At 44.3% G+C, this 24088-nt stretch overlaps 1 protein-coding gene across 1 annotated transcript in view; it reads left to right on the top strand.

Moving 5' to 3' along the window:
- Nucleotides 1-24088, top strand: part of PTPRG (protein tyrosine phosphatase receptor type G) — a gene marked incomplete at its 5' end in the record, with an annotated part of 415116 nt that overhangs the window by 225576 nt on the left and 165452 nt on the right. The window contains 2 exons of the mRNA XM_082487722.1: nucleotides 162-341; nucleotides 5352-5500. Coding sequence (XP_082343848.1) covers nucleotides 162-341; nucleotides 5352-5500 — 329 coding nt within the window. The remainder of the gene's footprint in view (nucleotides 1-161; nucleotides 342-5351; nucleotides 5501-24088) is intronic.

Genomic DNA, 24088 nt, shown 5'->3' on the forward strand with positions numbered 1-24088 from the left:
AGTCTTATCCTAAGTTTACAAGTCTTAACCTCTTTCAACTGCTGGAGGTGTAACTGCGGTGGAGTTATCTGGGGAGCTCAAGTGCTTCATCCTCTTGCTTAAGAGTTATCCAGAACTATTGAGCCACTGGAATGTTAATTGGCATTGGTATTTTTTAACAGGTACCTATGGTCCCGAGCACTGGGTTACTTCCAGCGAGAAGTGCGGAGGGTCTCACCAGTCTCCCATAGACATCACAGACCATCAGGCGCATGTTGGAGACGAGTACCAAGAACTGCAGCTTGATGGTTTTGACAATGAATCTTCGAACAAGACTTGGATGAAAAACACAGGAAAAACGGGTATGTTCTTTTTGGTTTGTCTCCATAGCCTGCCTGCAGTCAATTAAAAATGCAAGCCATGTTCCACCCTCCTCCTTTTTCATTGTTCTGTTGTTTGGGTTTTGCTGCCTTTTTTTTTTTTTTTTTAAATATAATTTTCCAGCAGCAGGCACCTATCTCTGCCTCTGCATTCTGTGCAAAGCTAGTTCTGCAGATTGATTTTAAGATGTTTTTTTTTAAGGGATTTTTTTTTTAGGTTCTCAGTATAAAATAATTCTCTTGGTAGTCAGTTGTTCCTCAGAATAAAAAGCCGCATAAGTGTTTCAAGGTGTAACCTTGAATTATCAGCTTTGGGAGGCTGTAACATCTAATCCAAAAGAGTGCTGAGATGCAAGGCTCAGACTTTTGTAGGAAAAGGGGAATCTTAGAAATTGGAAGGTTTTAGAGAAGAAAGAGCAATAACTGCTCAGAGTAGGGGGGGCTTATTAATGTGTTTCTGATATGATTATAGCACTGTGTTCTTCACTGAACTGAATCCTCTTCTGCTCTGTCTGTTCTGGCTTTTAGAGAAAAGAACAGTCAGAGTACTGCTTATTTTTACCAAAACAGTTCACCGAAAGGTCAAGGTTGATTTATATGCAAAGCCGAATGCATTTGATTACTCTTTAATTCTAAAAATGTAAAAAGCAGAAATTATAAGGCCACCCTCTTCATTTGACAAGGTCACATATTTTTAGGGAATTGGATTAAACCACTAATTAATTCAATTTTATTTATTGGAAGTATATTTTTATCTTTATTAACATTCGACATGCATCTCTATAGTGCTTTATGTAACGTGTCCCCAGGCAGAGGTCTGCTAGCGAGACCCAGGGCGGGTACCTGCTCGGGGAGTTTGCCACACGCCTGTGCACGGCGCGTGACCTCGTGTGCGGCCACCGTGTCCAGGGGACTTGGGATCTGAGCTGCAACCTGGAGCCCGCGAGCGCTTCAGATCCGGTTCCGGCGATTCGGGATGTTAGCAGGAGTTGAGAGTCATCGCCCCTCGGATGAGATGGCGTGACGGGCCGTTTGCTTTCGGCGCAAAGCAAATCCAGTTAAAGTGAACCGCCACCGAGCACGGCTTGGGTTTTTGATGCATTACTGAGGGTTTTTTCCAGCTTCACTAAGAAATGCTCCTGTTGGCTTTGAAATCCTCGCTTTGTTGCCCTCTGTAGCAACACGGGGTTCAGGCAGAGCTGAATGCCATGGAAATTCGGTGCTTAATTAATCTATTCATGTTATGCACCCTGCCCTTTTGGTCACAGAGGGGTGTTTGTAGTAACCAGCAATCAACGTAATTAGAAATACCACGAAAAAGTGATCCTTCTAAGAAAGCCGCTAATGCTGTGCTGTAAGTGTAATAGGAACATATTGCTGCACGTCCAATAGGAAGCCATGTTGAACCGAAACGTGCCAGCAAATTTTCCAGTCTCCACGCAGTTGGCAACGAAAGCTGTATCTTCAGTCTCCTCTGCTGGGTGATTTTAGCACTGCTGCTATATTTGATTTCCTCACCCATTGGGGTATGGATTTCTGCTGACAAGTTATTGCTTCGCAGAGCAACAGTAACTGTCACTTTTCTTGGTAACTTACGGCCTTTTACTGGTAACGTGAAGACTCTCTTTGCCTTGCTGTCATCCCTGATTTCTTCTGCCGAGCTCTTAACTCCTCCCTTATTTTATCAAGTCCCGTTCCTTTTCTTGGGTTTCTGACCTTCTGAAGAAACTTGCCTGGGATTATTTTTTAAGGTGGTAAGCAGCAGAGCAGCAAACCAAGGAGGGTGTTTTGGCTCGTGGGCAGAACACAGAGGCAGGTTGTGCCATAAATTGCGATGCGTTTTGGCAGCAGAGTCCTGGAGCAGATGGCCACGTGAGACCTTCATATTGCAGACTGACAGAGACAGTAAACTAAATATCTGTTTAAGCAATGGTGACGGATGTGGAGGGCATTTCTCAGCAATTAATGACTGGTTAAGAGAGACGGGGGTCCGAGGGAAAGCCAAAGGCTCGTAACCTTGATGCTCATTAACTGGCAGGAAATGTGTTACTCGGGTTATTGTTATTGCTATCGGACCTAGTAATTTTTTTTTTTAGATAGAACAATTAGTTATTTTTATGCTCTGAAATGTTAAAAGGTAAAGAGGTTATTGCTCTTTAGATCTGTTGTGCTCTTTCTTGTTTTTTGCGTCCCCCCATATCAGGTAAAGGGCAGACGATGTACAGAAAACAGTGTTTCAGTCAGAAAATGGAAAGGGATTCATTAAGTCCCCGTCTCGACTAGAAGTGCTTTTGGGCACGATTACACTGGCAAAGGCGCTAATGGGGCTTCGATTTCATCACTGCGGTGGTTGGTTCCCAAGTGGTAAAGATCACTTGGAGACTAGAAGCACATTTCATATGTGTATTTGCATTAGGTGTTTTCGCTTGTGCCACTTTGTAATTAAGTGTTACCTGGCGGCAGCCGGGCCTGAGGCTGAGGAGGCCTCTTTGCGCTCGGCCTGCCCTGTGGGAAGAGCCCCCGTAGCAGCAGTGCCCCTGCCAGCATTACGCAGACGTTGCCACTTTGCCCCTTTTTAGATCACTGAGAACTTCTTAAAAACTCCTTCCGTTTAGAGAAACCGTCTAAAATTTCTACCAGAGGTGTGTTTTTGTTAAGCACCTTTCCTACGTGACGTGCTTCGCTCTGGCTGGTCCTGACCATCAGAGCTGCTCTGCTAAGGCAGGGGAAGAGCTGCTGTGTATCCGGGTTTACTTCTGATCTCAAGAAGGTGACAGGCACACAGCTCCGGCCCCGGTTCTGCAAGTGGCGTCACGCAATTGTGATCTTGGTGGCTGTGGACCACCTCCTTTGGTTTTGTAATCCCGATGATACGGTATTTTAAATTAGTGGGCTTTGGGGATTGATTCCTTGCTGTGCACTCTACGGAAGTCGTGAGATAAAAGCAGTGGCTCCCAAAGCCCAGTAAGGTGATGTTTGGTTATTCCAGTCCTGCAAATCTCATGGAGGGGAGGGAAGCCCCCAAATCACTGGCGGTAGGGGGATGCTGCTGAGATAGGAAGGTGATGGGAACATGTGTTGTACAGCTCAGCAGTGGAAGAAATACTGTAAAATGAACAATTAGATGAACATTTCAGATTGTACATCCTCCTAATTATCCTTTTAATTATTCATCTAAAACAAGTAAAATGATCCCTGACAGAGCCATAAATGATTTAGGAACTATCAAATATTTATCAGATGCAACTGAATCCCCACAGAGGTTTTTAACAGATGCACATGAATCTGCTTTCCTTATTCCTCATCTCCTACAATTTTATCTATGGAATTTATAACCAATTGAGTGAGATTTTCAGTATTTAAAATACTGCTGAGCTCATTGAGAATTTTTATGGGAGGAAGAGAGCAGAGGTGCTTTCAGTCACCTGTGTTTCACAGATTTGGTGTAAGAAGGCAGTGGCCACCCGTACTAGCAATGTCTATAGCCAGTCCTGCACCACCCGTCGTCTTACGCAAACACTTTGATACAAAGGGAGTGCTGAAAGAACCAGAAATCATGGGGAAAAAATAGCCCTGTGATGTTGCTGGCACAATTTGGAAATATCTGAACATCTCATGCAATTTAACATTTAGATGGTTTAAACGTAAACAATTTAAAGTTGGGATGCTTCTAAATTGGGCAATTGCACCTGAGTTGAGGTTGCTGTAGCCAACGGTGCATACTCACGGGGGGCAGCCCTGGTGCGGGAGAAAGCCTAGCCTGCGGCAGAGCCTGCCACTGAGTCACCAGCAGAGGAATAACTTTTGTTTCACAACTAGCCCTTTTTGTTTTTTCAGCAGTGAATAAAATCCTCCCTCTTACATAATAAAATTGGATTTATATTCATGTTCCCATTGTGATCACACAGTTGGCTTGAGAACACAGAGAAATCCTTGTGGGTTATGCTATTCCCATTAAAAAAAAAAAAAAAACAAACCCAAAAATTTTAATCACAGGATTCTGGGCACAGCAAGCAGTGGTCTGCAATGGTTTTACAAGAAAAAAAAAATCTAATTTTAGTTCTGTTTTTAAGCAACGTTTTTGTAAGGGATGAGAAGAAAGGATTTTGTACGGAGTAATTTTTAGGAATCGTGCATATTAAAAATGGGAGATGCTAGGAAGACAGGTGATCTTGTGGTGAGAGCAGCAGACAGGAATTTTTGGAAAGCTGGATTGAGTTCTTAGCTGGACCATAGACCTCCTGGGTAACATGTACCAGCTTCTACCATACGATTTTGCCCTCTATTTGGACCTACAGCTTTTATTGTTACATGAAATACAAAGGCTTTTGGAAATGAAAAGAAAATACAAAGAAGATCCTTTTGACCCGTATTGAATCGCATAGTAATAATGTCAGAGTTACTGTAATAAAACCCAAGTTCTTATGGAGGACTTCTTATGAGTGGGTCCCAAAAACGTTACTGTCACTCTCCCCATTTTACAGAACGGAGGAGCAGGGAGGTTAAGGTATGTCCGTGCCGTGTCCAGCAGTAGAGGTGGGACAGGGCACGGGGGTCCATCCTGTCCCCCTTGCTCCCCCCAACAAAACAGAGGAAATCCAATGTGCTTTTCCTAACTTGCGATCTACAGACCTTCAGTGGTTTACAAGGCCAAGGAACATGGTCAGCCATTAGTCCCTGGAACCACATTAAAAGGGTTTTGATGGAGTGTACCATTTAACTTTTAATCAAAGTCCAATGAGGAGGGCAAAAAGTCCTTGAGAAATTTGGACTTTGTGGTTTTCTGTAGTCTATGTAACTTCATAATTACTTCCATAATTATCCAGCATTAGTTGTAGATTATTTTTTTTAAACCAATCCCTGTAAAGAAGAAAATGATGACCTGACATTTTACTTGCATTAGAAGAAATTTTCTAATGTAATGAGAAAAAACTGTAAATGCTTCAGAAAAACTGTGCTAAGAACATCTTTCTCCTTGTTCTGTGTGTGCAGTTGCTATCCTGCTGAAGGACGATTATTTTGTCAGTGGTGCCGGGTTGCCGGGCAGATTCAAGGCAGAGAAAGTGGAGTTTCACTGGGGTCAAAGCAACGGATCGGCTGGCTCTGAGCACAGCATCAATGGCAAGAGGTTCCCCGTTGAGGTGAGTGGAAAGACATGCGCTTATGTTCTGGAAAAAAATAAAATCGGAATGTATTGCTGTAGTTTGAGACGACTGTGAAATAGGGCAATGTTTCCTTCAGCGAACATATCACTTTCAAGGCCCTTCCGGCCCCCGCAGCACTCTATCTATCATCTCTTATGTGCTCGTGCACTGTCAGCTCTGGCTGTGCTTCGCCCGCCTCGCCAGCGCTCTCATCCCATGGGTTCAGTTGCAAACAGCCACTTTTCTGGTTTCTCCCATAAGCTTTTCACGTGTGGGAGGATCTCCTTGCAAATATCTGCAAAGTGACCTCGTTGTCCTCCAAATCTTTTCTTTCCCATGACGCTTACAAACAAACAGCAGCGGTTTGGGAGCCGCTGGGCCGACACCGCCGTCTTTCATCGGTACTGCTTCCTTGCGCGCGGACGGCCCGCTCCCTACCTGCGTTCAGCTGCGGTCCCTTGCCTTCTACCGACAGGATGACCACGTGTCTCTGTGCAAACAGCTCTGCATTTGCTCTGCCGGCACAGGAGCCAGCTGGACCCGATCCAGCCCCGTCTGCCGGCCGGCTATGGGAGCAGAGCGCGGCGCCGCAGCGGGAGCAAGGTACCGGCTCGGGCACAGCACCCTGCCAACGTGGCCGTGTTCAGGGCACGGGGCTGGGAGACCATCTGCAGCTGACCGCAAGGATGTGTCTTTAGATGGCAGGGAGAGTCCCGGCAGCGCAGGCTGCTGTGGAGCCCGGCGCGGTTGGGTCTTGGCTTGTGACCAGTAGTCCTGGGTCGCTCTGTCGGCAGTACAATGTTTTCTGTGTCAACAGAGTGTGTTGATACTTTTCACTTTATATTTGAGGTTTTGCATGGTGAGATAAAGCGGGTGTTATCTGGGATTGCCTTTGCCTGTCGGTAAGCAGATAAGCACTTTGAGAGCGTGGCACGTGGACATGAGCAGGTTGCGGGGAGCTGTGCTGGCCCAGAAAGCTGATGGGTGGGTGAGCAGAAATGGTCGTCTTGTGAGCTGGGTCTCGCAAGAACTTGATTCAGCCCCTGGTTTGCCATAATTCATCACGTGTGGCCTTAGCCAGGTTATTTTTCAAGAGGCGGGAAGGGGCTTCCAAAGCACAAAGTGAGCTTGTCATATACTCTGGTACATGACCAAAACCTCCGATTCTTACCTCCCTGCTCCAGCTGCCCCATCACATGAGAATTAGATGCCATTTTTTATCTCCCTGTTCTGAACCTGTACATTGGACGTTCTGTGAGGCAAAGATTTTTTATTTTCTTCCTTTTTGACGAGCTTTTCCATCAGCTTTCTGGCTTGATGTAGCTGTGGTTTCTTACAAGGAGCCACCCCCATACATGTGGAGCGAAGGCCCAAACATTTTCATGCTGCCCTGTCTGTCTCAGTTGGCAATACTGACGTTTGTAACCCTCTATTTGGGTGGCAGAAGCAGCACTCGGGAAGTCTACAGAGGCATTCAACTTCTCTTTTGAAACTTCAGGGAGCGGAGATGGTAAAGGAGCCCGGGCCTTCTTGTTTGTGTCAGAAGTAGTATTTCCACTTCAGAAACCCTTTCTTATGATGCCAAGGCTATTTGATGCTGGCTTGATGAATGGAAGCTATTTTACTTTAGAAAAAAGCAAATTCCTAAGAAATAATTTTACTTTGGTTTAAATATCCTTCATTTTATTTTCAATTGGTTGGAATACTAATTTTTACTACTTTAAAGTTGGAAAAAGAAAAAGAGGAGACTGCCTTTCTGAATTTAGGTCACTTGTTTATAAATGTTGTGCGAAATAAACTGCTGTATCAGATAGGTTTAGTGTTAATCTTCATAATGAAAATGTAATTTTCCAAGTGATTTGTATTTATTGCAATGTCATGAACCTCTGTTGTCTGACCTTCCTGGGTACGATGGCATTAGCAGAATTCCCACAGTCTTTTCTTTACTATTTTTTAAAGGAAGAGCAGTTTCCAAACCAAGCCTTTCCCTGTTGTGATGCTATCTACCTCCTGCCCAAAAATTCCAAATTTCAGTCGTGCGCTGGAGAGGATTTTCATGGGTGGATTTTGAGGGGTCCAGTAGGTCTAAGGCGATGATCCTTCTTGCCAATACATGCAAAACCAGCTCTCGTAGTTGGGATTTGAGCTCTTAGACAGTAACTGTACATGTATGCATAGTGGAGCTTTTAATTTGTGATACTAATTGTAGTTCAGCTTGCAACTGTCTGATGCAACCCTAATTGCCTGATGCTGGGAGGTCTGTGCCAGAAATACTGTACTTCATTTGAGAAGTGGCATTTCTAGGAAAGCTGTAGAAAGGGAAAAACACAATCCTATCCTACAGAAAGCAAAGCCTGAATAATTCTGATTATTCTGAGCCTGTGGATGTAGGTGAAGCTTTTATGGAGCACGCAGGTAGGTATTGGCATTCCAGGTCTGCAGCAGTTACAGTGATGATGCAGCTAAAAGGAAACATTTTCTGAGTCTAATTGTGCAACCAGATGTGGACTATGCAAAACCCATTAGTTCCAAAGCACATCCCAAGGGAATGCAGATAGATCAGCTTCATCCATAGACTGTGCTCTGTGCACATGAAGTTTAGATATTTTCCTCTGGGAAACAAAGTGCTTGCTGGTAGTCTTTTTTCTTGAAGAGGATGCAGAAACTAATTAGAAATGTCAGATATAATACAGAGCATTATTGTTTGACCATGTTGTTTGGTTTTTATTATTACAACTAATGTGTCAGATGGTAAGGCTGTCTACGTTAATTGGTTTCCTTCATTGAAGCCCATCTGGATCATATTTTTTTGTGATGTATATGTTAAATTAGTTGGTAAGATATATGAGAACATCCTTTTGTTTCCTGCTTTAAAGGCATGTTGGATCAAAGGCGGATTATCTTGCAGTGCTTTTATGCATATGTAGCATATTGTGATTCCTTTTCAAACCATGGCATATGTAATGGTATTCTTTCATTATGTGGTCTTGATTGCTTATTTATTGATTCGATTTTCTTTGGTGATACTTGAGCCTTATGAAGCCATTAAGAGCTTGGCTGTCTCTGAAGCAGCATTTATGAATGGAGACGTCCACGTGCCTTTCATCCACAGCCAGGTTCCAGTTCATGATACCGGGCCTGATCAGCATTGGCATGAAGGTTCTTTTCCTCTCCCTCTTGCCAGTTTAGCACAATCATCTTGGGTGAGGCCAGGAGCTAGTGCTGTGATGCCGAAGATTAAAGCGATACCATTAGTGCATTGCTGTGTGAGTGGAGCGCGCATCCTAATGAGGATGTGGGCTCTGCGCCAGCTTAGAAAAAGTCTCTCTCCTTTTTTTTTTCAAGTTAAGAAAAGTTTTTAACGTCACTTTCTCTAAATTTTAATGAATTGCTGACTCCTTTGTATTTTGTTATTGTTCTTCTCTGCTATAATTACTCAGGTTTTTCTTTCTCTTTCTGAAGTCGAAGCAGTATAAATGAACATGCAAACGCTAGAAACCATTTAAATGGCAAAATGACAAAATTAAAATAAAGAAGATGAGCTTCCCTCAGGCCAGGAGAGAACCCAGGTTCCCCTCATTAGAGCCAAGAGGAGTAATTGCAGTGCTTTAATCTCCAGTGTCACCGCACCAGTTACCAGCCCTGCCCGCGCGGAGCTCGCGGCAGGCAGGGCACGCCGTGCGCGCTCCCTGCTGGGAGGGAAACCCGGAGCTTAATATTTCATAGGCAAGCGAAGAGCTGACGCGGCAGTGCCGTGCTGGCGGAGTTGGGTAACACCGTCCCAGCGTAACTGTGATTTTTTTTTTCATTTATTTTTTTTTTTAGCTGCTTCGTACTCATTTTTATGCAAAATGCTGATTATTTCTGTGAAGAGCAGAAATCAGAAGAGTGATTTTAATCATGACTGTGTTAATTTGATGTGAGCTTTGGCTGTTTATGAGCTTTCTCTTTAATGGTGCTAATTGTCAGTTATAATGTGAACACCATTATACAGTAATATACAGTAATTTATTTAGTAAATGAGAATCTTATTCCAAGGACCATACTGCAATATGCCATAGAGACCTCATCCCTTTAATCTTACATGAACAAACTTGCACTGTCTAGGCCAAATTGGTAACAGGAACATCAACTTGGCTTCTGAAATAGCAGTGTGATTTCGTACCCACAAGTGCCAACATGCATGTTTTTGGAGATCTCGAGTTCTTCTCCATTAAAGAAAAAAAAAATGCAGAAAAACCCCACCTTCAACAAACCCCCACAAACCATCCCAGCAGAAAATTAAGAGCTAACACCCTTTCATGTCGATTAACGAGCTTTTACATTATGTTGATAGATTCATTTCACTAAATTATTATTACAAAACAATCATTTGCATTAACAATTCTTGTGCTTCTTTAAGCATGTTTCTTAGAAGACTTTCCAGGTTCTAATGGTGTCTTTGTTCTTGCTACTTCTTTGATTTTCTTCCTTTTCCCTTTGAATATACGTCCTAACTTCGGCGTGGTCTAGATCTACAGCTACTTGCTGTAATTTGAATGCTCAGATCTCCTTGCCAAAGTTCGGCACTGTGTGCTATCCTGACTCTCATTATATCACTTAAATTCTGATGGGTTATATTATCAATGTCGTTAATGTAGAAGAAACGTGTGGTATGGAGTACACAAAAACCTTTACTGTAGAGAATAAAGTGAGACAAGTTAATGTTTTTTTGCTTTTATCCAGAATGTCGAGTCTGGCTAGCGCTTCTGGAGTCATGTACAGTAGATGTCCAGCCTTTTGCCCACCCGTGGATGGCAGGGGATAGTTACTTTTTAATGATAGAATCGGGGCCTTTTCTGTTATTTAGTTTTACTTCTGGTGCATTTGGAAGTCTGTTTAGATTTGGGTGCACTTTTTTAACATGTTAAAAAGATGAACGTACGGCAGTATGTCTTCCTGATATGTCACTGTGTTGCAGCGGGGTTTATTATTTCTGGCATCCAGCGTATCTGGTAATGGTAATTTTGCAAAGATCTCTGGTGTTGGCTTCAAGCGCAAGTGAAGACTGATTGTGAAACCGGGAGCCAGCGTTGGTTTTATTTCCTTATATTTCGTGTAGCAGTTGCTCTTCAAATTTCTTGCCTCCATCTGGCGGGATGCGACAAAGTAGAAGTCAGTAAATGACGGAGGGACCTGAAGAATGCCGTTGGGAATATATCACAGTGAGAGACTTCGACTGTCTGAAGTGATTTTACTGTAATATTCTCTCCGAGGACCAAATCCACACTTACAGGGGGATACTTAGAGCTCCCAGTGACTTTGATGGGAGATGTGCTGGTGAAACTCTGAGTGAGGATTTGGCTCCATACTCACGCTGTCTGTGCTGTAGAGTGTCCGGAGAATTTAGCATGTGCTGCTTATTCCATCTACATCCCTTACAGCACCCCTGACTTAATCGTTCAGACAAGGAGATGGCTTGGGGATTTTCACATTTAATTATTTTTTTCTTTTTTTTTTCAAACTGACAATTAGCAGGCTTTTTTCGGTATGTTTTCTTATAGTGTTCTGTCTCCCCTTTCCCCACAGTCTTTGGGGGTCCAGATAGCCATAAATTACTCTACAAATATGAGATGCTAAAAAGCCATAAAAGCTGCTCTGTCTTATCTCCAGTAAAGTAAGATTTTACTCCAGGATTCTCCAGACTTGACTCCTCTTTGCTCTTCGCCGCTTTTAAAACTTGTTCAGGTTTCTCATCGTCGGGAAATCAGTGTGTCAATTTTCAAAGATGGATGGATATATTGAGCACATGGATGAGTTTCCATCCTGTTACACTGCAAAGACCGTGAGCAGTGCCGGTTAAATATCATCTTATAACTGTCTGGTTTACTGTTTTATTTTCCTTAGTGTAGCTGATGCACTGTCTCCTCACAGTTGTCTTTAGTGCCTCCCGTATACTGACAGGAGAATCAGTTGAGACTGTAATTAATGACTTTATTGCAATCAAGGTTCCATTTTAGTGCAGAATGCTTCATCTTGTAGTAGTGAAATATTTAGTCTCCATCTGGCTGATCTTTTCTGTGAATGCCCCGTGATAATTAAGAAGAAACATGAGAGGATGGTCTGAAATTAAAATATGTTTAGTGGAGGGGTTAGCGTATCTCGGGACTGTTCGTGTAGAGACCCAGACAAAATTTAGGGATGTAACAGCAGTTTGGTTTTATGGCAGCAGCTTCCCGCTGCCTGCCAGGCCCCAGTAATTTCTAGAGTGAGTCGCAAATGTTACAATGCATCCAGAGTTTTATTTTGAAATAACTATCCGGTACCACGAACCAGATATAACTCCTTTCAGGTTGGATGGGAATGTCCTGCTTTCCCCAAAGGATTTCCGCTGCCTTGTTGAAAAGGTCTGCAGCAGTAGCACTACACTGCAATTACAGCATGTTAATGATGAGCTAAGAGTTATACATTCCTCTTAACATAAATCCCTGATTTTCTACATGATTAATTGGAATCTGGAAAGACTGACAAGGAGAAGGAGGATCAGATGGGGTGAAAATAAGAGATAAGAGGCTGACAGCCAGCTCTTGTTGTAAAGGAGAGTTATTTTGAATAGGAGAAAAAAATCAATACAGAGGTTGGAGAATTTGACAGAGTTATAAGAGCTACTTTAATGAAAGGTAGCAGATTCAATAGGATTGTTACTTGAAATGTGGGATTGTCTGGGTTAAAAAAATGAGGCTGTCTCTCCCCAGCTGTAAAGGTGAGCTTTACGTGCTGAGCTTACTGGGTGCTGAGCCCACTGGGTTTACTGGCATTCGCTCCGGATGCTCAGCGTGACAAGAAAAGGGGAAAAAGGCGTGTATGGGAGCTTGCTAAATTCTGTTCTTCTGGAATAGTTACTTGATTATGGGAGGAGAAGGAAGGGGACAGCAGGTGATAACTGTTTCTGCCGCTTCGCCACATCAGGTAGCTGCCACGCTAGAGTCTCTGGCAGACCTCCGCAGGGTGAAGTGTGTCATTATGAGGAGGTGACTTCATTTGGCCCAAGCTGTAAGGAACAGGGTAGCACTGTGGTAGACTCGAAGGGACATTTAGCAGGAGCTTTTCTCTCTTTTTCTGTCCGTGTCAGCCTCCTTCCCCCAGTGATGATGGCAGGACATGGGCGCCGGTAGGGTGGCTGTGCGTGGAGGCTTTCTAGCCCAGGTTAGAGGAGAGCCGAGGAGTTGGGTGAACCTCAGCATCCCTCTGGGCAAATGCATCTTGGACAGAAGCCCCACTTCGTTTAGTATGGCTGACTACGGGGACTTCAGTAACACTGCAGAAAGACCCTTGCTCCTGCAGCTTTTAGAGGGCTGTTTTCCTGCTCTCAGTGGAAATGACCACCTCAGTCTCAACCAGAGCCATGTGTTCCAACCTTGCTCATAACTTTTTAAGTTTGGGAACTTAGACGCAGAAGGGCAATTTTTTTCAGAGCCGCGCACACAGCCATGAAGCCCGTGAGGCTTAGAGAGAGATGAGCTGCAGGTCGGTCACGTGTCCCTGGGCTGCGGGCTCTGAGCACGTGTAGGGACACGTGTTTGCGTGCCACGCTGTGCCGGGGCGGCTGTACGCGAGGGACACTGGTTAAAAACACATGCTCGGCACTGCCTCTTTCCTTCGGGCAAGGCTAACAGTCCTGGGACTTCGGGACGTCCTCCCCTGGAGATGTATGACCCCTCGTAGTTATTTCCGTAGGCCCTCTGGAAATAAAGATAGATAACGTTTGGCAAAAAAAAGAAAAGAAACATTGCACAAATGTGTTAAGAAGTGATAATATTTCCTTGGCACACAACAAATCAAAACAAAACCTTAATGTGGTTAATGGGCTTGTTGGTAGCTTGTCTGCCGGTATTTCCCATGGAAGTCATTTCACTGGGTCTCAAACAGTGGGAATAGATTTCACCAATGTTAATCGTGATTTAAGGCAGCAAGCAGGAAATGATTTAAATTGTCTATTATACTAGTGCTTTACTGATTGCATTTTTGTACTTTTTTTTCCTGAAGAATTCTAAACAGTTGCTATAATTTCACGCCAAGAGAATAAATTACGTCAGACATGTTTTTCGCAGTTAGAAAACTCGGTACATTTATTCAGGTTTTTTTTTTCTGTTGTATCACATGTTAAATAACTGTTTGCTGAGGGACGACGACCGAAAGGTTGTGTGAACCAGAAGGGAAGATGCATCGTGCTGTTTGGTTATTCGTGTGTCCAAAAAGGTTTTCATTAAAATAGATTTTATAATGTGGGTCACTGAAAAGCGTTTCAGCTCTGGGGGCAGGCAGGCTGTGAAATGCATTCGCTGCCGATTGTGCTGATCAGTAGTATCGCACTTCCGTTCTTGCCCTCCCACCTGAACCCTGCTGTCTCTTATATTGAGTTTAAAAGCTCTTTGGGACAAAGAGTATCTCTTTGCTGGGTTTGTGCAGTGCCTGCCCCAGTGGAATTCCTGCTTCGGGATACGGCAGTGCCGCTGCTGTAACCGCGGGCTTTGCAGGGATGAATTGCTTTGTTTTTCCTATGATAAAGCTTCACATGATGTAAGAGATCAGGCAGCAATATGAGTGTAGTCCCTGTTATTTCCCCAGTTCACAGGCATTGTATTTCCAGACAGGATGGGAAGGTTAACTAAAGTTGAAAAAGGATCTAAAACACAGCAAGAGTTTACTGTCTGGTAGAAATGAAATAACAATCAAGTGGTTGAAAACGAGAAAAAAAGGTATGTGTTTGCTCATGCTTTGAGACACACAGCACTCCTCTTTCTGTAAAGAAAAAAACAAATAGGGGAAAATAGCCGTATCCCTGAATACATGTGTCCTCTTGCTCTCTGTTTTTCTACCCGGCTTAATAAGCAAAAAATCTGTATTCTTTAATTAGTTGGGCTTTTCAGCACATGCCTCGAAAGGCCAATAATGTTCTTTTCTGTCCCCATCCCACCTAGGCTGGCTGTCCTCAGAGGGGGCTTTCCTTTATCCTCCAGCTTCGGAGAGGAGGCGAAGCGGGTTCGTATTTCCAGGAAATCTGCAGCGCCTGTGTTTCCCGCCTGCGGCTGCCTGCAGCGTGCGCCCTGCCTGGGCAGGAGAGCCTCTCCTACCGCAGCCCGCAAAGGGGGCTTGGGTATCCTCGGCCGTTGACCGTTCAGGAGGGTGTTGGGTTTTTTTATAAAACGTAATTTCTGATGTACACATGTGTAAGAAATAACAAATTTTGGACTTCCCACCAGAATTAGAAATCGTGTTACCAGGTGGGAAAGAGCTTTTCCCACTGCAGTGGGCTAACAGTTTGTTAATACTTTAGTCAAGCACAGAAAACAGCACCTGGTCTGCCAAAAGGACACTAGTGTCTCCAGAGGGGGCTGATGATTGTCCAGGGAAAGAAGATTGAAAAGTGTCTCCCGAATGGATGAATCATTCTCCTCCGGGACTGGGGGCAAATTCGATTTTTGAACCGACTCTCAGACACCAAATAAAGGGCGGAAAGGCAACCTTGCTCACCGTGGGTGGTGAATGCAACCTGAGAATTAAAACTGCGTGTTAGCACAAGATCTATCACACATCTGGTTGCAGAAGGGAGAGACATCTTTGGGACTCGATTATGCCAGGGATGGAAATTTAAGTTTCTTGAATTTTGTCATTTTTTTCTTACAGAGCTTTTAACTACCTTCTGTGTTTTGAAGTTCGTGACTGCAACGCTGCTTGTGTTTGCTCTTTACCTTAACTGGATTACTGTAAGGGTGATTTCAGTTGGGTTTTTTTTTGTTCCTACATAGAGCACTTCCATTCCTTCGGGGTGGCAGTGTCTAAGATAACAAGTTCAGTGCTCAATGCCTGCATGCAGTGCTCAAGGATTCTCAAAGAGTAGCAGGTTTAACTTTTTAAATGCAAAACTACCCACAGTGAGTACCCAAAATTACAAAATTCACCCAAAAAGAAGAGGAAACCTCTTTTCTCTAGTTTCTTATCACCCTTGGTTGAGGGGGAAATTCTGTTCTCCTTGCGCTGAGGTCTAGGTCCTCTTAGGGCACGTTAGTGCTCTTGAGGAGAAGGTGGCTTGCTGAGAGCTGAGTGACACATTTAATCTTGTGATGGCATGTACCAGGCAGGACCATAATATCCCTTAAGAAAAAGAAATGTCATTACATCCAGTTCAAAATAGGAGATCAGAGATAACGGGAAGGTTTTAAAAAAGGTTCATTTGAAATTCTTTTCTTGAGAGGTCTCATTCTGTTTGGGAGGCAGGAATGTGAGCACTCGCTTAATGAGCTGCATTCAAAAGATGAAAATTCAAGAGAAGAAAAGTAAAACCCATTATTTCCTGGACATAAATGGAGTTACCCATCCTCAGATCCATACTCGTGTCTTTCTCTTCAACCACATCTAATATTCCCCTTGCTGCCCGTTTAGCTAGGAAAAATGTTAGGGGCCTTTGCCTCGAGGAAATACCCGAAGTAGATACCTGCACTCATACCAGTCACTGATGTTAAACCACACGCTGTTTCCTAAGTAAGGCTGAAAGCTGCACGCTGTTGTTGCTGGCGTACCATTTATGAGAGGCCCGTTAGCCCTCCCACCGAACCATATGTTATTTATCAGACAGTTCAGTCGTAGCAAGACCAAGGCCCAAATTGGTCAAAACTGAAAATGGGTATTCCTTACGTGCCTCTGATAAACCGTTCACGTTCCTATTCCTTTGTAGTACAGGGGCTGTGCGTGCACAGCCTGAAGAGAGTTGCTGTATTTTCAGGGTACAGGAGTGCAATGTTACAAGTTAGTCTTTCAAAAAACTGAAACCAGCGATTTCTGGATGCTTGCAGCTCAAACAGCTCTTGTGTTCGTGCATTTTAAGTAAGAGAAATATGAAATATATATGAAACCTGTGAAAGCCGAAGTGCAGGGCTCAACTCTGAGGAGTTTGAATGTGGGACCACATAAGAGGAAATTAATGTTTTCTGTAGAAGAAAAGCAAGCTCTTGTTTCAAAGACAGCTTCCCAGCAAACCGTTTTGGCCTGCTTAACGCTCGAGGTAGCAAAAGATCCACATGTGATCTCTGACATAGCATTGCTGCTTTATTAGCAGTTAGTTCGATGTTTTCCCATTGTGATCAAGTGAGATAGAAGTGGAAAACACTTCAGGAACACTACAAGGAATAATTTGGCAGGAGTCAGAAGTTGGAACTGAAAAGGGCAGTAGGAGAGGAAAAATTAGCAAGGATAATTTTGGGGCCTTGACAACCTGGCGTGTCTTTCAGCAGTGAATGGATTCACCTGACACCCAGACATAGCCATCTGATAATAGCACTCATAAGATCAATACATCGATACTTTATCCTTGAAACGGTATTTAAAGTCTGTTCTTAGGTTCATTTCTTTACTTCTGTAAAGTTACAGCAATCTGGGATGTGAGATAATGCATTCATTACAACCTTATCGGCCCTTCTTCATTTACTGTATTTTAATGCGTCTACCGTGATTGCTGAAGAAGGATGCTCGGTGAGCTTAATCTGCTTATGCTTGAAAAAGAAAGGATGCTCAAAAGATTAAAATGGGGCCTCGCGCAGAACAGGTTGGAGCCTTTGCAGCGCTTACAATGGCAGGGCGTTTTGTGCGAGAGCTATTTCGGACATAAAGCTTCAGAGGTGCTGCTCCACAGACCCCATGGCGAGGAGAGGAGGGGGAGCTGGGCGCAGCTCAGAGTTTGCTTTCGTAGGTTGAGATTCTGCCCAGGCTCTCACACGGCTAATAATGCCAACGTGTCGCTGGGTTAAGCCTAATGCTGCTGCTTTCTGTTGATGTGTCTTGGTGGTCCACATCTCTGCACGTCACGGGGAGTTATTTGTGGGGCTGTGATGCACACCCCAGGACGCAGAGATAGCGTGTGCGCGCTTGAAATAGTGCTCATGCAGATAAGTAACGTGTTTGTAAGTACAGAGAGAGATTTGGATCTATGTTTTGTCTGTACAGACTCACCAGTTTCCCCCACGTGCGTGCGTTTTGAAAGAATTTCAATGGGACTGAAAATGTTATTTTTAATGAGTGCTGCTGTGAAGGACAGGAGCCGTACAGCGGGGTAGCATTGTTCCCGTGACTGCGCCACGCGTATGTTCTCTCTAGCAAGGGAGAAACTCACGTTGGAAAAGACCTATTTATCTTGCAACATCAACAACAACAAGAATCCTTTTTCTGATAAAGACTGGAAGGATCAGTGGCTGCCCTCCGAGTGCCGGGGAAGGGATTATTCGTCCCTCTGTCTCTTGGTGTTGACGGGCGCTTCGCTGCGGCAGCGTGAGGGGCCGGGGCCGTCCCCGCCGCCGGCTGTGACGTTCGGCGCTTTCAAAACCGGTGGGTTTCGTTCGTTTTAAGCAGATTATGGCGTGAAAGATGGCAGAGGAGATCAGAACTGGCAGGAAGCTGTGATTTGAATAGGACCTTCAATTTGACACATGTTATGTCCTTAAGAGAGGAGTCGGCGCCTGGTTTTTGTTGACAGGTGTGGCGGCGGCCTTGAGGGATGGATGATGGGCACTTCGGTGAATCGCCGAGTTGATTTGATAATCAGTAAGTGAATTTGCTAAGAGCAGGTACTGCGTGCCTTCTTTGGGGCTTGGTTAACGTAGTGACAGCTTGTTTTAAATGTACTAGGAGGTTTTAGTTTACTTTTCCTTCTTTTTTTTTTTTCCCGGTGAGAGCTCTACACAGAGTTAGTGCCAATTAAAAGCAGCAGTTTCTCGCCTTTGGTTTAAAACTCACCAGAAGACGACCAGACTTCACTTGTACAGGGAAGCTGCTGTCCCAGGTTAAATTCTCTCCATTTTCTCCAGTTATGCCCAAAGAGGGGTGGCTGTCATCACCAGGTCTGTAACGTTTGTGTCCCCCCCATGGGGGCTATAGTATTTCACCACCGTTGGCCCCTCCACGTGGAGAGCATCCGCGTTGCAGGCAGCCTGCGATGCCTGCCTTGCTCCACTTCCCAGCCCATCCTGTAGCCCATGGACCGCCTTCCCTCCGCTTGGAGCACACAGCGGAGGTTTTTGCTGTCGCTGGTGGCTCAGGTGACGGGCGCTGCAGAGCGGGAAAGGCGGGCAGGGGCCGTGGCTGGAGGTGAACTCCCGCGGGTGCGTTTCCGTCTAACCTTCAGGCCGTTTGTGCGGCTGCGGGTCGGATTCGCAGTTATCTCCGCAGTAGCTCTGCTATTTACCACGGAAACTGGACAAAGGACAAGCCTGTCAAATTAAAAAGTACTGCCTCCAGCATCAGGCACACTTATTAGAGTTTACGCTGGAGCTACTCAGAAGGAGGATTTTGCTTCAGGCATTTCGGAAAGGCGATACCATTTGTAAGAGTTTAGTATGCATTTATTTTCTGGTTGCCCAGCAATGTCGGTATTGTTTGCTTGGGTTCAGATTAGGAACATTTGTGTTCTAGCTAGCTCTCGCTTGTCCAGCTATTGCAAGTAGGACATGTTATTTTTTTTCTCATATGCATTCATAATTGTCCTCTGTTCTTAAGACATAAATTGAAATTGTGTCCTTCATACCATGATGCTCAAACGATTTCCTTTTCAACAAAGAGTACGTAATAAAGGTTAAAAATGATTTTTGCAATCCATGCATTTAAGTATACATTACTATCTGTTTTAAGGATGGATAATCAATGTAAAAAAATGATACTTCCGTGTATCCCTAATAGGTCACTGTGTAAATATCCATAATGGAATCGATCCCTTAGGTTATGGCAACCATTAGTACAGAAAGGGGTTTCACAATTAATGTATCAGACGTTTGCCTTTCATACTTACATGCAAAATGATTATTTATTGATTATTTTCAATCCAGGTTAATGATGTTGAAGAGGTTTCGGTATCTCAATTTAAAGTACTTAAAGTGCGGTTCAAACAGAAATACCATATTCCTTTCAAGAAGTTGTGACAGTATCCGATAAGTGATTTTGCTCTACGTTTGCTCTCATTTATGTATGCATACATACAGATTATATATAAATTAAGGATGTTTGTGCACCTAGGAAGTCTTGGTGACACATTCGGTGTCAGCCTGGAGTGGTAAGCTTTACTGTTTCTGTAGTTTTGTATTTCTGTAGAGCAATATTTGGTGTTGTATTGCGATAGCCAAACACTCAGGGGTTCACCCTTCTCAAAGCATGTGTGACTCTCACTGGGGTTAATGGGAGTCGTGCGTTTGCCACAAGAGGGAGGAGGGTTTTTCTTGCTGAGTGTATTTCTTTTTTATTTTTTTTTTAACTGCAGATGTTTCCACAAGTTGAGTAATGGCTTCAGTTATTCCCTTTAGAAATACCCACATAAACACGGGCATTGTTAGCGCAGGTAACCAGCTGAGGGAGCGGGAGCAGAGCCGTGGTCTCTGAAAACAAGCCCGTTCCCCCGGCGTGTGCCGGGCGCCTCTTCTTGCAGAGCTGTGCGGAAGGCGGGAGGGGAGGGCTCTGCCCTGGAGGGCACCCGCCGTGTTTGGCACTGCTGCGTGTGCCAAGCCCGAAGTGCACAGCCCAAACAGAGGCGTCCTCCGGGGGTCTTCAGGGCCTCTGTGAGAGAGGGGCAGATAAGATCATTGAGCACGGTGGGTTACTGCGGCGAGGTGGAGATGCGCCGTCTACCTGTGCTGACGCTGCTTCGGTAGCGGTTTGCCGCCACGCTAAGGAGCTGCGTTGGGTGAAGGGGTGGAAGGCTGGCCAGGCTCGAGCGTGGCAGCCCGGGGTGCGAGAACGTGAGGGGAGCCAGGGTCAGGCCATGACTGGAAAAGGGCTTAGCTGTGGAAGTGTAATTGCGAGGAAGGAAAACTATTGCGTTTCATCCCAGTTCAGCAGAAAAGGGTTCCGATGCTGTCAGCTGAACTGGTTTTCTTTAGCGATCCGCTTTTGGGTGAGGAAAAATGATTATATTTTTACTGTTACCTACTGTTTTATCTTTAACAAAGTAATTGCTGCCTAGAGCTGTTTAACTCTATGAGCATGAAAAGCACGTATAAAACCAAACTGTATGCTAAAAGACTTGCTTGATTATCATAGAACATTTTGCATTTTGAAGAGCTTTCCAACTCGGTATCACGGAGCGCTGGCAACATTAGTGAGCAGTGGGAAGAACATAAGAAAAGTGTGTAAGTGACTTAGGATCCCGTGTCCCGTCTGCAGAGTGACGTGGCCCACGGCTCCTGAATACTTGCAGGTCAATATATGGCGGCTTCCTCAGTTCCTCCAAGTCAAAGCCCAAGAGCATCAACACAACTGTTGGTCCAGAAAGAGCCTTATCTCAACTTCTGGCACCGTCTTCCCCATTGGTACGTGTTTACGTTCATAGCCTAGCTCTCCTGTGCAAAGAAGTATCTAAAAAGAGAAAGGTCTGTCCCAGACAGCCTGTGCCACCGCGGTCCAAAGGCACAAAGGATGGGCGAGATGATACAAGGACAGAGTCTGGGTTTTATTAACAGCGGAGGACATTTTCTTCCTCTGATACGGGACTCCAAAGAAACTGAGATCCAGAAAGTAACTCAGTTTCAGTTCAGAAGGGCGTTAAGCTGATGTGTTTACCCCGCGTGATGGTATATACAGGCAGGAGGTGGAGCGCTCTGTGGCAGCTTGGTGAAGTGGTGACCTTGGCAGTGGAGGAGTGGGTATGGTGCAGATTCACCGATCCTTTCCGAGGCAGAGCTGGCATTTGAAGGCTGCTGGCATGTGCTGCTACGACTGCTGCATATAAGCCTTGAGCCTATAAGGCTGACATCTGCTTTTGAATAAAACTGTCTGCACTGGAAGCTGACATCAACCCTCTGCGCTGCTTTAAATTCATATTCTCCTTGGAAAAAAATAATCTGGTATTTCAGTGCAGTTTGGAACATTTTTTTCATTTGTGAGTCTCCTAAATGTTTTCCTGCTGAAGTGTACGCCCTTTTTCAGTGAGTTTAAGCCTACTGACAGTGCACTGACTTTTCTTAATTATCTTCTCCAGACCCCTTTAAATTAGTCCCCCAGGGGTCTGAGATCCTCATATTGAAAATGACAGCTTTAATATTTCCTTACTAAATAGTTACAGAGAGTTGTCCAGGGATGCTGACTCACATAAGATTGCTCATTCCCTCTGAAAACCAAAAGAATCTGATTTTAAGATTTTTTGAGGGGATGGGGCACAGTATGGAGGAAGAGGAGAACAGCCATCAAATGTGGCCATGGCTTTGTACATACTGAAAACAGGAGAGCGTGGGAGGGTGAAACCCATTCAACTCATGCATAAATGTATAGCTTTCAAATAGCTAATTTTTTTATGTCATAAAAGAAAACTGGCTAGGGCCGGTTCCTTTTTTATAGCCCTGTCATAAACTCTGAAAAATGAGGTTTATAATTTGTGGTCTGAAACCACCTTAACTATTGCAATACAAACAGCATCACTGTACTGCAGTTTATTTCTAAAATGCCTCCGGTGAAAATATTGCAGTGCCAGAATTAACTAATACCAGGATCCTGGTTTTGGCGCTCTGTGCTGCTTTCTCCAGAAATATGCAGTTAGTATAAATCCTCAAGGCTCAGAAGATGGTGGTGCTTCAGAATAATCTCACATCACCGTGTCAGTTAAGACAATCACTAACATTGCTTCTGTGGCTCACAGAATCCGCCCCATCACTGGATGGATTTACAAAGAGGGGGGTTATATAGTTTATATACGTGTGTGTGTCTGCGTATGTAAAAAAAAAAAATAAGAAGTACAGAGGAGAACAGCGTGCATGCTGTCTCCTAATTACTTTGTTTTCTGATATCTCAGCAACATTGATCTTTCAAAATGATCTCTTGCTGGTGGCATCAGTTTTATGTTGTAAAATATTCCTGCAATTCTGGCAATGATAAACTAATTACAGACTATACATTTTTAATGATTTAATCTCTTGTCATATTCCTAGAGAGAAGTGAACCCGATTCCAAACAAATCTCCCATGCATGACCAAACACTCATCATGAAATGTATGGTTTTCATTAAACCCTGTTGTTAATACAGGCTTAGGATTGTTTTGTTAAAATGGGGAGAGGTTGGGGAGTAAAAGCATGCTGAAAGATTACTGTAATAATGCTGCAGTAAGCGTTTTGAATCACACAGAGCTCCCAGCAACATTCCACTGACATGTGCCTCCCATTACGGAGGGCTCTTGACAAGCCATATGTAACGCCGGAGCCACGTGTGTCAGAGGGGCTTTCCATGGGTGGCAGTTAGAAGGAGGCACTCCTGTTCCTTATCCCCTGCTAGAGATCCAGGTTTGTACCGGTTTAGGAATAACGATTAGGAAAGCGGTGGCTCAAAAAAACAGCTTCGAGTGATGTCCTTTTTTTTTTTTTTATGTGCTGAGATGTCTTCTCCGTGAGCCGCTGTTGCACGAGCGCGGTTTATTCCCTGGTTGCCACCCCTGTCCCACTGCCGCGTGCCTCGGCGGGGGCTGCTGAGCAGTCTTGCAGGAAGACTAGAGCGAGGTGCCTTGGCCTCTGGCTGGGGTCTGAGGGTGCTGCTGCGATGGGGAAAGGTAAAACGACCATCTCCTTTGCATTTACTGGAGGGACTGGACCCGTAATCCTCGTCGGTAGCAGCTCCTACAGTTGCGCACGAGATCCAGTAACGGAAGACGGACTTGGTTCTCTTGAGAGCACAGATATAAGAGGTGTTGGAAAGATGGCAGGGAAAAACAATTGTTTAAGTTTCTTTTACTCAGGGGAGAAACTTTAAGTAATTTCAGTAAGCTGTAAACATTCCTGCCATTTTGCTCATTCTCAGGTGCCTTTGCCCCTTTCCCAGAGAGCTGTTTTGCCCGCGGTCTTCAGGAAGTCTGAAGATAAGACCAGCTGTTTAGAGGAGACATTTAAAGCAAATCTTACTGTATCTGGACCGAGTGTGTTCATGCTGATACACTTGTAAGAATTTGAGTCAGATGCACGTGCGTTCACATAGCTAATAAAACTCAGGGCCTATAATTGCTTAACCTGGAGACGCGTGTGTGTGTGGAGGGTGAATTAAGGTTCCCGTGAACTTCTTGTGGTTTTCCTGGCACAGTGAGGATTAAACTATTATTATGAACTAGAACTCCAATTTTATTAATGTTCTGCAGTATGGAAGGAAGCAACAAATCTGATTTAAGTGAAGACATTTGTCTTGGCAGTGTGATTTACTCCAGGGTTGTAAATTTGACGTGATAGAGACTAAAATGTACTGAAACTTAAATTTCTCCCGTATCGCACTCAAAGGCAAATGATTTAAATAGCAAGATATGAGAAATGACATGTATCCTCGGATGCAAATATATTTTTGGTGCTGAAGATTTTAATTTCGTGTCTGAGGAAATTTATCAATTTGAGGACTAAACTTTTCAGAAAGCAAGGGTGAAAGATTCAGGGCATGGTGTGGGGATGCGGCTATGATGAGTGCATCACCACATGCTGCAGTGAAGGTTTCCTGCCTGGTACCCTCCGATACAGGGTCCAGTAATGATAAAACAGGTATTCTCAAAGGTGAAATCTGCTTTGCTGACACAGATCCCGATAACGCTTCTGTCCGGCGGTGCTCACCAC

Source organism: Vanellus vanellus (genome assembly GCF_965231255.1).
Source record: "Vanellus vanellus genome assembly, chromosome: 9".
NCBI classification, from domain to species: Eukaryota; Metazoa; Chordata; class Aves; order Charadriiformes; family Charadriidae; genus Vanellus; species Vanellus vanellus.